The sequence below is a fragment of the Cinclus cinclus genome, chromosome 12 (genome assembly GCF_963662255.1).
Source record: "Cinclus cinclus chromosome 12, bCinCin1.1, whole genome shotgun sequence".
In the NCBI taxonomy this organism is placed as follows: domain Eukaryota; kingdom Metazoa; phylum Chordata; class Aves; order Passeriformes; family Cinclidae; genus Cinclus; species Cinclus cinclus.
In genome coordinates this window covers 10896517-10910047 of record NC_085057.1, presented here as the reverse complement: position 1 = coordinate 10910047, position 13531 = coordinate 10896517, and the positions used below count along the sequence as shown (strand labels likewise).

The window sequence follows — 13531 nt, the reverse complement described above, 5'->3', positions numbered from 1 at the left end:
AGGTTGTTGTGGTGCCTTGGTCGTTTGTGTCTTCAATGAGGAGTCCGTCATGGTTTTTGGCACCTCTGGCTCAATGGAAGGGGAATTTTGAAAAAGCCAGGATGGCAGAGGTGGTGCCATATACCTGTGCAGTGACAGGAGGGTGGGCATGGGTCACCCCGATGCCCATAGTGCCAACCTCACTGCCTGCAAGCTTGGATTTTTCATTGATCTGAACTGGTGGAATGCATGTATTGAGAACTTAGGGTGGTGTTGTCTGTGATCCATGAGTGTCTCCTTCAAGTTTATGTGCTGTGTGGAAGAAACTGGAGAGTAGAGGGCCAGGGTTTGGCCAGTGAATGGCTTGGTGATGTACCATGTGTGTAAAGGAAGGCACAAGGGCTGGGAATTATGAGTGATGTGGAGTTTGGTTCAGCATGGACCGTGACTTCTTACCTTTCCGGAGTTTGGACTGGGGCCTCTTTTCCCAGCAAGGTGCTGAGTGCCATGGCTTCATGCAAAATGAGGAGGAGCAAGTGTTTGCCACCATCCTCTGGTGAGATGGCTGCTTTGGCTTTAGACTGGAGACGACCAGCTTCTTCTCTGGCTGTTGCCTGGGAAGTGTTCCATGCTGTGCTATGGGGAACATCCCACTACAGATATGTGGTAGTTGGTGAGAACATGTGTGCTCTGACACCATGTCTGACCCATATCCAGTCTCATCTGTGCCCCTCTTAGTCTTCCCTAGGGTGCAGCATGGAAGCTCTGTAGACACCCCAACATGATCTGCCTGCTACACCTGGAAGTCGCATTTGAGCAAACATCTTGTGCATCATGGAAGAGAAAAGCTGCAGACAATAAATAAGTTTTGATGGTTTCAGTGCCAGGCATGGGCAGTCCTGGCTTTTCTGCCCTGCACTCAGCATGTGGTGTAGCCAAACCCACACCTTCCCATGGGTTTGTCAGAGCATGGCCAGACATAGGAAGGTGTCCTTGTTTGCCTTGCTTCCCTGAGCATTCTCCAGCTGCCTCCAACCCTTGTTCCAGGTGGAAGCCACCATTTAAAAACCTGAATGAAAAACATTTCAAAATTGATTTTCCCTTTAGCCAAGGCTTGGTACTCCTCTTCTTTGTTGCTGGTGTGCCGAGTTAAATCTGGAAGAAAACTCCACATCCAGATCGCCAGGCTCACACTCCACAAGCACTTTTGCTCCTTTTTCCTCTGAAGTTGCCTTGCATGGTGCACAATGGACTATTTTGGGTGACTCCTCTGTCCCCATGTGTCTCAGTGTAATGAGGGCCAAATCCACCCCTGCCCTGTGGGCTTCTGTGTGCTGGTCTGTGCCCGGGACCAGAGACCCTCGTGAGTTACCTGAAGCACAGAGATTTTTTTTATTGCTGGGGTAATCTCAGGGGCTGGTGTGAGCCAGGGTGTGATATCCTCTTTGCTCCTTGAGCTGAGATTCTGAGGGATTTTGCTAGAGAAAGTACCTGAGGTGAGAACATGCCGGGGTGCTGGAGCCAGGCTGCATGGCTCTGGGGATATGCTGTACAGGGACCATCCCTTCCTCATCTCTCCTCCTCCTCACCAGCAGCCTGCAGATCAGCCCTGGGGCTCGCTGCCCACCTCCCCATCCTGAGCATCCCGCAATCTGCCAGCCAAATTGGCACAGAGATCTGGGAGCGCTGGTAATCCAATTTGGGCAGTTTAGCTGCTCTTTGCTCTCCGTGCTGCTGGCCGGAGCTCGGGAGCTTTAATCCGGCTAATGACCCCAGCTTGAGTAACCACAACCATTTGCTCGATTCAGTTTTCCTTTCTGTCGGCGATGGTGAGCGGGCTGAGGCTGTTTCTGAGTCCTGTCCATGGTATCAGGGACGGTTTCCAGGTATAGGTATGTGTACGGACTGGGGGGTGAGGGCAGCGTGGAGGGACACTGCAATCCCTGCTTTCTCCTTGGGAGATTTCTCCTTTCTTCTTCCCATTTTTCATCTTCTCTCCCTCTTTTTCTGGTAAAGATAAGCCCTTCTTCCGGAGTTATTTTGCAACATAGTATTATTTTCAGAAAGGCAAAGCCAAGAAAAAGAAAAGCCTCTCTCTTCCTTGGGTTGCCTACTGTTTAATGTACAAAATACAGGGGTGGTAATTGCATTAAAACATATATAATTATACTGGAGGGAAGAAAAAAAAATCCTGCTAATTGCACATGTGTTTTGAACTGATAAATGTTGAGTGATTCTTCATGTTTTCTTGGGAGTTTGGAGGAGCAGAGATGCAGTCTGGTGTGTGAGGGGTTGGGAGCAGGGATGGTTTCCCAAAATTATTGGGAATCTTGGATGCTCTGAGCACCTCTGGGGTAGTATCAGTGTTGGGGGCCTGATCCTTTGCAGATTCACATCTGATGGATGCGATCTGATCTTTCACCCATCCAGGCAAGTTTTGGTGTCGTTGTAGGAGCCCTGAGAGTCCCTTTGCTTTATGTGTTTAGTTAAACAACTGTTCCTGTGTCAAAATATTCAGGCTCTCTCACAGAAGTAAATTCCTGGCAAGAGAAGAGGCAGATTCCTGTATTAGGGGGAGAATTTTCTTGTGTATGTAGCCCCACATCCCAGGGCTGTTCCTTCACTTTACCGTGGTGTTGGTATGAGCGGGTGCTGCTGGGGGGCAGGAAGGATGGTCAAGTGGCACGATGTGAAAACCACATTTCCTTCTGCGAATGCCGACCCTGTCGGAGCTGCCGATAAGATCACAGGTGATTATAATGGCAATAAGTTGTTTGCTTTGTGCATGCGGCAGGGCTTTGTGTACGGGCGGTTGCTTTGCTCTTCCTGTGCAGACTGTTAGTTTCAACAGGGGAAGAGGAAAACCCAAAAATATTTTAGGAGGAGTTTAAAAATAATCTTGGAGCTTGGCTGGTGGGCAGGATGTTTCGCAGGATCGTGTTCCTTGCTGGTCCGTGTCCAGCTTTGTAGCCCTCGGAAGGCTTTGCTGGATAGTGTTAAGTCCTGTATTGTCATTTTGGCCAGCCTGAGGGCTTGCTGCTGGGCTCTGGGAGCTGGACTGAGATGGGAGTCTGCCCTGGGATTTGGCTTTTGCACTGGGTGGATCTGGCTGCCCTGTAGCAGAGGACTGTCAGAGCCGGGGCGTGAGCCCCAGCTTACAGCTTCCACGGCCTCTGTAAAACATTTGTAGCAGCTCCCCAGCATTGCATTCCCTCCACCCCCATCTGCTTCTCCATGGCTTTTATTCCTACAAGTGTTGGCATGCTGCAGAGTCCGTGCCTGCCCGCTGCTGCTTATCTCCATGTCCGGCTCCTGGATGGCTGCTTCCTTTCTGGACTCAAGGAGGGGTTCTCCCCTCTGTGGCGGGACCAGAATCAGCTCGATGAGCCCTGCTGAAGTCAAGAACCTGTTTTTCAGGCTGATGTCATCGGGAAGAAATGGGGGAGGAGGAAGGCAGGAAGGCAGCGCCGTTTCCGAAGGAGAGCCGCTGCCGAGCCCCATGACGAGCCCCATGACGCTGACAGCAGCCCCGGCTTCCACGGCTCCCACTGCTCTTCCTTGTCAGCACGGCCGAGGTGCCCCTGGGCTGCTGGCACATGTGGGAGAGGTCCTGCTCTGCATGACCTCATGCCTGCATGGGAGAGAGGGATGTGATGTGCCAGGGGATTTTGTCAGCTCCCAACAGAGCAGCATCTCTCAGCCCACTGGCTGTGCCTTGTATGGCTCCCTGGCCTTCCCTGGGGGTGACAGCACTTGCTGGAGCTGCCATCCAACCGCCTTCATTAGAACAAAGTGGGTTTTTGGCAGAGGTGCTTGGACAGCCCTCCCAGCACAGGCGAGCAGCCGCCTCTTCTCAGTTTTCCATTATGCTGATGCCTGTTGGAATCTCAGCTCCATGCATGGTGGCAGGCCATAGGTGACGCCTGTGTCTAGCACGGCTTGGGGCTGCAGCTGGCATCTGCAGGAAGAGGAGAAGCCTTGCTCTGCTCTCCCTCCCAGCCAGCAGCTCTGGGGCTGCAGCCACGCTTTGAAGTGTGCCCTGCCCAGGTCCGGTGGGTAAGACCCCCTTGCTGTGGGAAATTGGGTGGGCACTGCCCATAGGAAAGCAGAATGTGGACACAACCACTGCCATGGCACCTCCCTGTTAATATCAGATGCTCTTTGCCCATGGTGCTGTGAGTGAAACCTCTTTTGGACTCTCAGAACAGTTTCCCCTCTGCTGGTATTGCTGTGGGGGGGCTTTTGGGCTTTTACTGTCTCTGCCCATCCTATTGCCAGGTGAAGCTCTGTTGTCTCTCTGAATGTCTCACTTTTCTTGGGACAGCTTCACCTTGGACAAATAAAACATGGGGGTGTACTGAGCTGGAAACTCCACAGGGGAAGCAGAGCCACGACTGAACCATTTCCAGCTGTGGCTCTTGGGGCAGCGTAACTGAAACAGCAGAGGGGGAAGAATGGAGGTTGTTAGGGGAAGGAAAAGTACACGTGGCTTGGGAAAGCTCATTTGGAGAAGTTCTGTGGTTGTTTTAATCAGAAGTAATGTGATGGCAGTTGTGCTTGGCTTGCCACAGGACAGCACAAGTTCGGGTGTCAGCAAGAGGCCAGGCAGAAGCATGGGGATTTTGGCTTAGCTGGGATTAAACCAACCCCAGAATGACCTCCCTTTGCTGGAGTAGAGGGGATCCAGCAAACAGAAATCCTCCTGTGGCAGTGCTCCATTGCAAAGAGCAAGCTCTCCAGATTCCATCTGGGATTTGGGGGAAGCGCTTGTGACAGAGAGGTGAAAATGCAGCTTGGAGAGCTGGGCTGGAAGAGAGGCATTGATCTGGGGAGGGTAAGATCATGGATTGTGTTTGTGGCTGCCCTGGCCTAGTGAGGGATGTGGAGCAGCAGGCTAGGGAGTGAGGAGTGATGTGTTATGCCCCAGGGATGAAATCAGACAAGGGAAGGATGCTGATGGCCAGAAGATCTCTTTGTACGATTTCTCTGCTGTTGAGAGACCTTGCTTGTGGGTGATCTTCTGTGTCTCTGCAGGTCCAGCTGGACCAAGGTTACCTCTGCCAGCAGGACTGGTTTTTGGGACATTTATATAGGGCAGTGGACTGATGGGTTGTGAGAATCAGAATCTGGGAGTGTGTGGGCCAAAGCCAAAGGGGGAGCTTCAGGGAATTTGGTCTGTACTTCTTTGCTCTTCAGATGGGGCAAGATGTTATTAATTGGTCCTGACTGAGGTGACAAAATTCACATAAGTCTGGTGTTTGAAGTCTTGAGCTGACCTGGGTGTTGATAATAGGAAGCCACAGTCCCATGGCTGGTGTCCTGGTGCCTTGGGTTGGGGTCTGTGGATGATGAGAAGCAAGAGGGGTTGGAGGCATTGTGCTCTGTGTATGTTGATGGACAAACTTCCTGAAGTAGGATGGAAAACAGCAGGCTGTGTCCTGTGTGGATAATTACCCACAGGCTGTGCACTGGTCTCCATTCCAGGCATCAGTCAATCCAGGTCTATGTACTCCTCTCTTGGCTGCAGGGAGCACAAGGGAAGGTGGGGCTCACTTTCCTCCTGGAAAGTCCAGATCCAACATGTGGGCTGCAAACAGGAAGTCCCTTGGTAGCCCTTGTAGGGTTTGGTAGTAGCCAAAGTAGCCAAGTAGCCTTGGTAGTCCCATGTAGCCAGATGGAATTGGGAAACATGTAAGGTCTCAGCCCATGCCCAGTTTCCTGGCAGGACCTACTGAGGCTGTCCTCGTGTGCCTCCTTGCCTTGGGATGTTGTGGTTGCGGGGAGCCTGGCTTTCCACATCGGAAATGCTTGTGAGCCCTTTCTGGAAGGGCTCTCTGCAGAGCTGCCTGCAGTCTCTTGGTGGTGAGTGCACGTAGTGGCTCCAGAGCTGTTCTGGAGTTCAAACTGTTCTTGGCGTGACATGACTTCTTGCAGAGGACCAGAGGAGGGGAACTGTGCACTTGAGAAATGCTATTTAATTTCCTCACTGCTTGTTCTTTTATGCTCCTTTTTGCTGAGGGTCAAGCTTCATGAGCCTTTGGGCAGTAGATGGCTGCTTCTCCTTGTCACATTTCTCAGGACAAAAGAGGCTGAATTCCTTGCCCATAAACTCCTTGTAGGGCAGGAGTGGAAGCAGGGGTCCTCAGTCCCTGCCTAGGAGAGATGGCAGGAGCCTGGGAGGAAACTGAAGATGCTGAAGATATTCTTGATTGGGTGATAGTATGATAGGAGATTGGGGCATTGGGGCAGCTTTAGGGCCTGCCATTGATTTCATCAGTGTGTGATTAGAGCCAGGGTTAAGGATATTAATGATTTAACTGACTGGCTGGGGAGGGACCCCAGCCAAATAGTTTTCAATGACTGCAGTGAAGAAAGGGGTTAAAGTTTAGCCCTGTTGCAGCAATTGCATATGTAGTGCAGCTCAAATTTGTACCACCACCAGGCTTTCCTCATTGTTGCAAGGCTTTTCCCAGGCAGATGAACCTAAAAATACACCAGCTCTACAGTGAGGCTGTCTCTCCTGTGGCCCAAAGGCTTTTCTCTCCCCTGGATAATCTCTCCTCTCTCCCCTTTGCTAATTACTGGCAGCTTGTATCTGGTCTCTTCTTGACTTTTTTATTCCTGAGAGCAGCAAGTGACTTGGAAGGATTACAGGTAAAGATCCTTTAGATACCATTTTCCCTTTTGTGGGTCAGCTATTTGGGTGTTTTCAATCCCATGCCTTCTCTCCTCCAACCTGCATTGCAAAAGTGCAAGGCTATAAAGCTCTTGGGGTATTTTGCTGGGAGTGAATCTGCTGGGGTCCTGTTGATGGAGGAGCAGGGTGTGCTGGCGGGTCTGTGAGTGCCAAATATACAACTCTGTGTCTGTCTACATGCTTTAAACTGTGTCTGTGGGTGTTCCCATGAGGGCTGCTGCTTTGTAGGCTAGTACTGACTCTTGGACTTGCTGCCCGAATGAGTGGAGAGCTGGTCCTTAACGCTCTGTCCAGTCTTTGCCTTTTAAGGTTAGTTTTTCCATCCCAGTACTTCTGCTTTGTGCTATCAAAAGTGATGATTGTTTTCCCAAAGTGTGATCTCCCATCCCAAACACAGGTTTTTGGGCATATTGCAGGACCAGGGAGCTCTCAGCCTCGGGGGATGAGTGCTGCTGCCTCTTGCCACCTCTCCAATAGCCAGGAAGTGGGGCACTGGCATCTCTGGAGCATGTCCATGGCTTGTTGCTGAAAGGCTCATTGGAAGCTGGGATGTATGAGTGTTGGCTGTGCTGAGGTCAGTAAATCCCACCCAAGTCTTGCAGTGGCTGAAACCATCTCAGTGTGGCCACTTTAAGGTGAAACTGAGCAAATGTCCTTTCCAGTGGGGGATGAAGGGGACTGGGGCAGATTTGGCTCTTGTGCTGGCTGTGATTCTGATGGCAGGTTTCCTTCTATAAATATATGTGTGTATATATATATGTATATGTGTGTGTTTGTGTGTGTGTGTGTGTAAATCACAAAACAGGCCTGTGCTGCTGCCTGGCCAGTGGTGTGGCCCCACTGTGGGGTGAGCCTTGGGGATGCTCAGTGCTGCAGATGCTCAGTGCTGCATCACTCACTGCCCAGCAGCACAGCCGACTCTGTTTGTGGTCCTACTCTTCCAACTGGCATGCATGGGGCTGGGGTGAATCATTTTATGGCTGCCTGTTTCAGGGCAGGGCTCAGCTCCAGGGTATGTGCTTGGGGTTTTCCATGCTTTTGGACTGCACTGGATGTGTTTGTAGTGCAGGTCTTGCTTCCTGGGGGTAACAGTCAGATGGTGGCCCTGAATTGGGTCCCCCCAGGGCAAGGTGCTACTTGAATGCAGCCCCAGGGGGTTTGGGTGCCCTGTGGTTTAATGAGTGTGCCAGTGGAGAAGCTGCCCTGCCTTAGCTGCACTGTGACCTCTCCATGGGACTTGGAGGCTGTGTGACAGCAGGGAAATGCCCTTTGGCTGCTGCTCCCACAGGCAGGGGCCAGGGGCTGTGCTGGCACCCATGCTCCAGTGCAGGGCTGCCTGCACCATGGTGGGCTTGAGCCCTGCTTTAGTTTAATCCAAAGTTCAGGAATCCATATCACTGAACCCCAAAGAAAGCAGAAAACCTAACAATTCATGCTGTTTTATTTTTATTAATCATTGCTGATGGTTTTAAGCAGGACTGGACAAAACCATCACTAGTCAGGTCACTAGGATGAGCTGCTGCTGCTGTGGTATATTTAGGAGCAGAAATCTCAGAGGAGCTCTGCAGAGTGTCATCTCTCAGCTTGCCCCAGCTCTGCCTCACTTTGCTCTCGTTCCAACTTCTGATTTGCAGTTCCCTACGTTAATTTGGGAATCTCCTGTTGGGCTTTCTAGCCCTGGTTTGTGGCAGCAGCTCGACCTCTAGTTCTCTCACCCACTTCCTGAAATAGAAGCAATGAATCATAGAAATGCACCAAGAAAGCAAGTTCCCTGTCATGCTCTTTCATCCTGGCAGGAGATGCTCTGGTTGGCATCCCCACACTGCACCAATCTCCCACTGTCATCTTCCCCATTGCTTCTCTCCTTGGCTCATCACTGACACAGGAATTTGGTGTTGGGGCTGGTCTCCTTGCCAGGCAGCTGCTGTGATGTTCTTGAGGGGCTCAGCCTCATGGGAGCAGTGGCTTGGTGACAGCTGTGCCAGTTTCTTGGGGGAGGAAACCACTCTCTAGTTTCCTTCAGGAAACCCCAATGCCTGCAGCTTCTGGGCTGTGGTTTTTTGGGCTAACCAGTGGGTTTGTGCTGACAGTGCCACTCAGTCCCATATCAATGCGGTTTGGGGCTAATAAGCTCTGATCCGGGGTGCCTGTCATTATCCTCTTACCAACAAGCTCAGAGAAATGACAATTCTGGGATGTGTGAGTGTCTTCTGGGAGTGCTTTTGCCCTGCCAATGTTGTGAGTACTTACTCTTTGCTGGAAGGTTCCCAGTGTTGGAGAAGGTGGTAGGAATGGGTGATTCAGGGCCATGGGGTTGATTTCCTGGGTGTTGCTTTAATTGCCTCCACACCCACTGGGCTTTGTGGCACCTGGATTTGGTCTCAGTGCTGCTCATGTGTCGTTGTCCAAATATACCTTGAGACTGTTGCCTTGGAGGTGGACGTGTTAGAAATCAAAGAGACCAGGGTGAGGAGCATTGTGGGCAGAGGCAGATCTGCAGAGAGGGTTTGGAAGTGGTGCAGAAGCTTTGCCCAACATATCTGAGGCTCAGGGGAGCTGACAGGGCTGAAGGGGTGGCCAGGGATGGGCATGCCCTGAAAAAGGAGAGGGGTGGGGTCTTGTGTATGTTGGGAACTGGGGAAGGGGGGAAAAAAGTTTCTCCCTTTCCTTAGATCTCTCTCAGTCTGCCTCCATGGCTTGGGAGGGCAGCAGCAGAAGTGAAGGATGCTGTATGCAATGTTGGGGTAGCTGTACAGCTCACTGATGGCTCAGAGCTGCTGCACCCCCCCAGGGTTTGCATGTGGCCTAGCTGGTGGGTCCCTCAGCCCTGCCAAGAGCGGGGTGCTGGGGCTGGAGCAGCATTCAGCCCCACACAGCCCTGCTGATGTGGCAACTGGCTGGACTGGGAGCTGGCAGAGCTGCCAGTCACCGCAGGCCATAATTCCTACCTGTGCCACTCCCTGCTAGGGATCCTCTTGGAGGTTATCCTGGGCTGAGTCAGAGATGGATGATAAGGAGAGGAAGGAGAGAGAGGCTCTCCTCCTCCACTCCCTTTTAGAACTGCTTATCTGCATGGACTGGGAAATGGAGCTGGTGCCCCAGTCATGGACCTTGGTCCCACCTGGGGCGGATGGACTGTGATGGTAGGATGGCCTGTGTGCAGGCAGGGGGTTTACACAAACCCCAGATTAGTCTAGGGGTGCTTGCACCTGTATGGGGAGGGTGGATGGAGAAGACAGGGATGGGGTGTATGGGAAGGGCTGCTGAACTGATGCAGAGAGCAGAGCTGTGCATTGGTTTCCTGTGGCCATCTCCCCACTGCCAGGATGCAAAGATCACCCTGGTGTGGTGTATTTGACTGGCTCCCCGTTGCTTTGCTGCTCCATGTTGGTGAGCCTCAGCTGTGGCACAGCAGCAGGCAGAACATTCCAAACTTCTTGTGTGTGCCCCCTAGTCCCTCTGGAGCCTCTCAAACCAACTGCCTCATGTGTGGCCCTCTGTTTTCTAATGCATAGAAATGCCAGAAGGACAGGCTTGTCCTTGCCATGCCCATGTGCTCCCTCCAACCATTCCTGCCCATGACCTTCCTGACAGGCAGGTGGCAGGATGGCAGGCAACATGCCAGGGCTCTTGGCTCTCAACTCCTTTAAAGATGCTTTTGAGATCCTCCTCTGTGCAGGAGCTTGGGTTGTGCTTGCTGCTAACTGGGATTTTGCATCCGTTCCCAGCACTGCCGTGGAGTAGGATGGGGGCAGCAGGTCAGGGTCTCTTCTGCCTGCTAGAAAAATGTTAAGCAGCGGAGTCTTCAGGGTGGGGTGTAACATGCTTGAGGCTGCAGGAAAACCTCCTAACCCCACTTTTTTTGTCTTTCTCCCTCTAGGGTTGACTGGACTGGCCGTGCCCATGATGCCCTGAATGCTGAGCACAGCAGAAGCAGAGGAGAGTGTATCCCATTAGCTCCTCCTCCCTCCCCCATCCCTTTACTTTGGGTTTGTTTCTATTTATTTTGTGGCTGGGTTTGGGCATGGCCTTGGCTGGATGCGAGGCTGCTGCAATGTGGCTCCTTTGGCTCAAGCACCACTTGTCCATCCACATTTGGACCTTGCTGCTCTTGGGGAGCACCTGGCTACCGCTGGCGGAAGGCAGCCCCAAATCTCCCTTTAGGACTTTCCCGGTTACAGACTGGAGCTTGACACACTTGGTGGTCCATAACAAAACCGGGGAGGTCTATGTGGGGGCTGTCAATCGGATCTACAAACTCTCCAATAACCTCACACTCCTGCGGACCCACGTGACGGGGCCCGTGGAGGACAATGAGAAGTGTTACCCTCCTCCCAGTGTCCAATCCTGCCCACATGGGCTGGTCACCACCAACAACGTGAACAAACTGCTGCTGGTGGACTACTCGGGGAATCGGCTGATTGCCTGTGGCAGTGCCTCCCAGGGGATTTGCCAGTTCCTGCGGCTGGACGACCTCTTCAAGTTGGGTGAGCCCCACCACCGTAAGGAGCACTACCTCTCCAGTGTCAACGAGTCGGGCACCATGTCTGGTGTCATCATCGAGGTGCTGAACGGGCAGAACAAGCTCTTCATTGGGACGCCCATTGATGGGAAGTCAGAGTACTTCCCCACTCTCTCCAGCCGCAAGCTGATGGCCAACGAGGAGAACGCTGAGATGTTTGGCTTTGTCTACCAGGATGAGTTTGTCTCCTCACAGCTCAAAATCCCCTCGGATACACTCTCCAAGTTCCCCACCTTTGACATCTACTACATCTACAGTTTCAGCAGCGAGCAGTTTGTTTACTACCTGACCCTGCAGCTGGACACCCAGCTGACCTCTCCCGACTCCACTGGGGAGCAGTTTTTCACCTCCAAGATCGTCCGCCTCTGTGTGGATGACCCCAAGTTCTACTCCTATGTGGAATTCCCCATTGGCTGCGTGCAGGACGGCATCGAGTACCGCCTGATCCAGGACGCCTACCTGACCAAGCCTGGCAAGGCTTTGGCCAAGTACCTGGGCATCTCAGAGCAGGAGGATATCCTCTTCACCATCTTTTCCCAGGGCCAGAAAAATAGGGTTAAGCCTCCCAAGGAGTCTGTGCTCTGCCTCTTCACGTTGAAGAAGATCAAGGATAAGATCAAGGAGCGTATTCAGTCATGCTACAGAGGGGAAGGGAAACTCTCACTGCCCTGGCTCTTGAATAAGGAGCTGGGCTGCATCAACTCGGTAAGTTCCCACCTGTCTTCACTCAGGCCAGACTGCTTCTGGTCTCTGGTGGTGTTCTCTAGCTGGACCTTTCCCAGTGATTTAACCTGAGCTGTGTTCTTCCTGTGGATTTGAACAGTGTCAGTGAGTTGGGGTGCTCAGGTCTCAGGGCACCTGCTGCAGCTCTGCTGTGGAGTCCCTTGCAGTGTGGTTTGTAGGTGTTGTCACCTTGGGCTTGGCAGTGGACAAGCAGAAGGTGTTGGAAGCAGCAGGATGTGCAGGACAGGCAGCACAGACCTGCTGGAGGGAAGTGGGGAGGCAGGTGGTCCCAGCAGAACTTGGTCAGATGTTCAGCCTGGAGGGACCACATCCTCTCCATGGCATGCTGGGAGGGTACAAGGCAGTGTTGGTGAGGTGGCTTTTGAGAGTGACCAGTGCAAACTGTCATCCAGAGGTGTGGGAGGTGAGTGCTGCTATCCTGGAACAGTGATTCCCAACTGAGGGAGCACTCCCCTCTCTCCTTCTCTCTGGTTCTCACCTGGGTGCATCTGCTCCCTGCTGGTGTCCCAGCTGCTCAGTGTGGGACCTCTGAGTGGTTGTGGGCAGGGGACCTCCCAGCTTGGCTCTTAGGGTTTGTTTTCTCATTAAACTGTTACTGCATTCTTTTCTGGGCAATGTTATAAGCTAGCAGTAATTGCTGGAGGCTACAGCCCCAGGTGATGGAGAGGTCAAAGGCTGGATAGTCCCCAAGTAGAGTCAGATAAGGGGCTGAGGCAGGCTTGGGCTGCTGGTGTGTGTGTTTGGGAGGGTCTGATGGAGGTTCTGACCCACCTGCTATCACCCAGCTCTCCCAGTTCCAGCTTGTTAGTGTTCAGCCCCCCACCCCTGCTCAAGCAGGGCTTTGGGTGCAGGCAGGTGGGCAGGGGATCCCTGTGGAGCAGCCCTGCCCTCTCTCCCACCGTTCTCACTGCCGCTCTGAAGGAGACAGCTAACAGCTGCCTGACAAAGTAAAGGGTTTGCTGTCAAGAGCGCTGGGCTCGCAAATCAGATTTTGGCTTTGAACTAATTCAATTTTGCTGGAAAATGATGAAATCGTTACACGGCTGCCTGTTGGGTTGTGCAGCTGCTGGCTCCCGCACTGGAGTTGCTCGCTGCTGCCTCCCGCACTCCCGGCTCACCTCTCCCACTGCCCCGCTAACGCCACGTCCCCTGGGTTTGGGGAGGGTGCTCTGCCCCCCTGTACTCTAGGGATGTTTTTAAACTCTAATGGTCCTAGGATTGCTACCTGATGGCCTGCCCCTGGGAGTAAGTACGATCTCAGGGTATACCCTCTGGATCCTGCAGGTATGGCTCTTGTGGGGTGGAAGGATGTGTGCTGTGACGGGGAGGCTCCTGCTTGTGTATGGGTTGGGCTGGGGAGTGACACCCTCCCCCAGGAGAACCAGGAGATGGTGTTTTCTGTCCCGGTCTTCCAGCTGCCAGACAGAGTGGGGCAAGACATGACTAGATCATTAGTAAAGCCCTCAGTGCCTTGCTGCGTTGAGCACAGGCTAAACTGGACCACTGGAAGTATCTAGCCTCTTTGTGGCAGGAATTTCTGTGCCCCTAATAAAATAAAGCCACCTCTGTGGTGGGTCATGGCAGTGATG

The 13531-nt window shown here is 52.7% G+C and overlaps 1 protein-coding gene across 1 annotated transcript in view; it reads left to right on the top strand.

Moving 5' to 3' along the window:
- The first annotated feature begins 10700 nt into the window (after positions 1 to 10700).
- The window catches only part of PLXNA1 (plexin A1), a 97425-nt gene continuing 94594 nt past the window's right edge, over positions 10701 to 13531 (top strand). Inside the window, exon 1 of the mRNA XM_062501035.1 lies at positions 10701 to 11903. Within this exon, the coding sequence (XP_062357019.1) occupies positions 10701 to 11903 (1203 nt within the window). The remainder of the gene's footprint in view (positions 11904 to 13531) is intronic.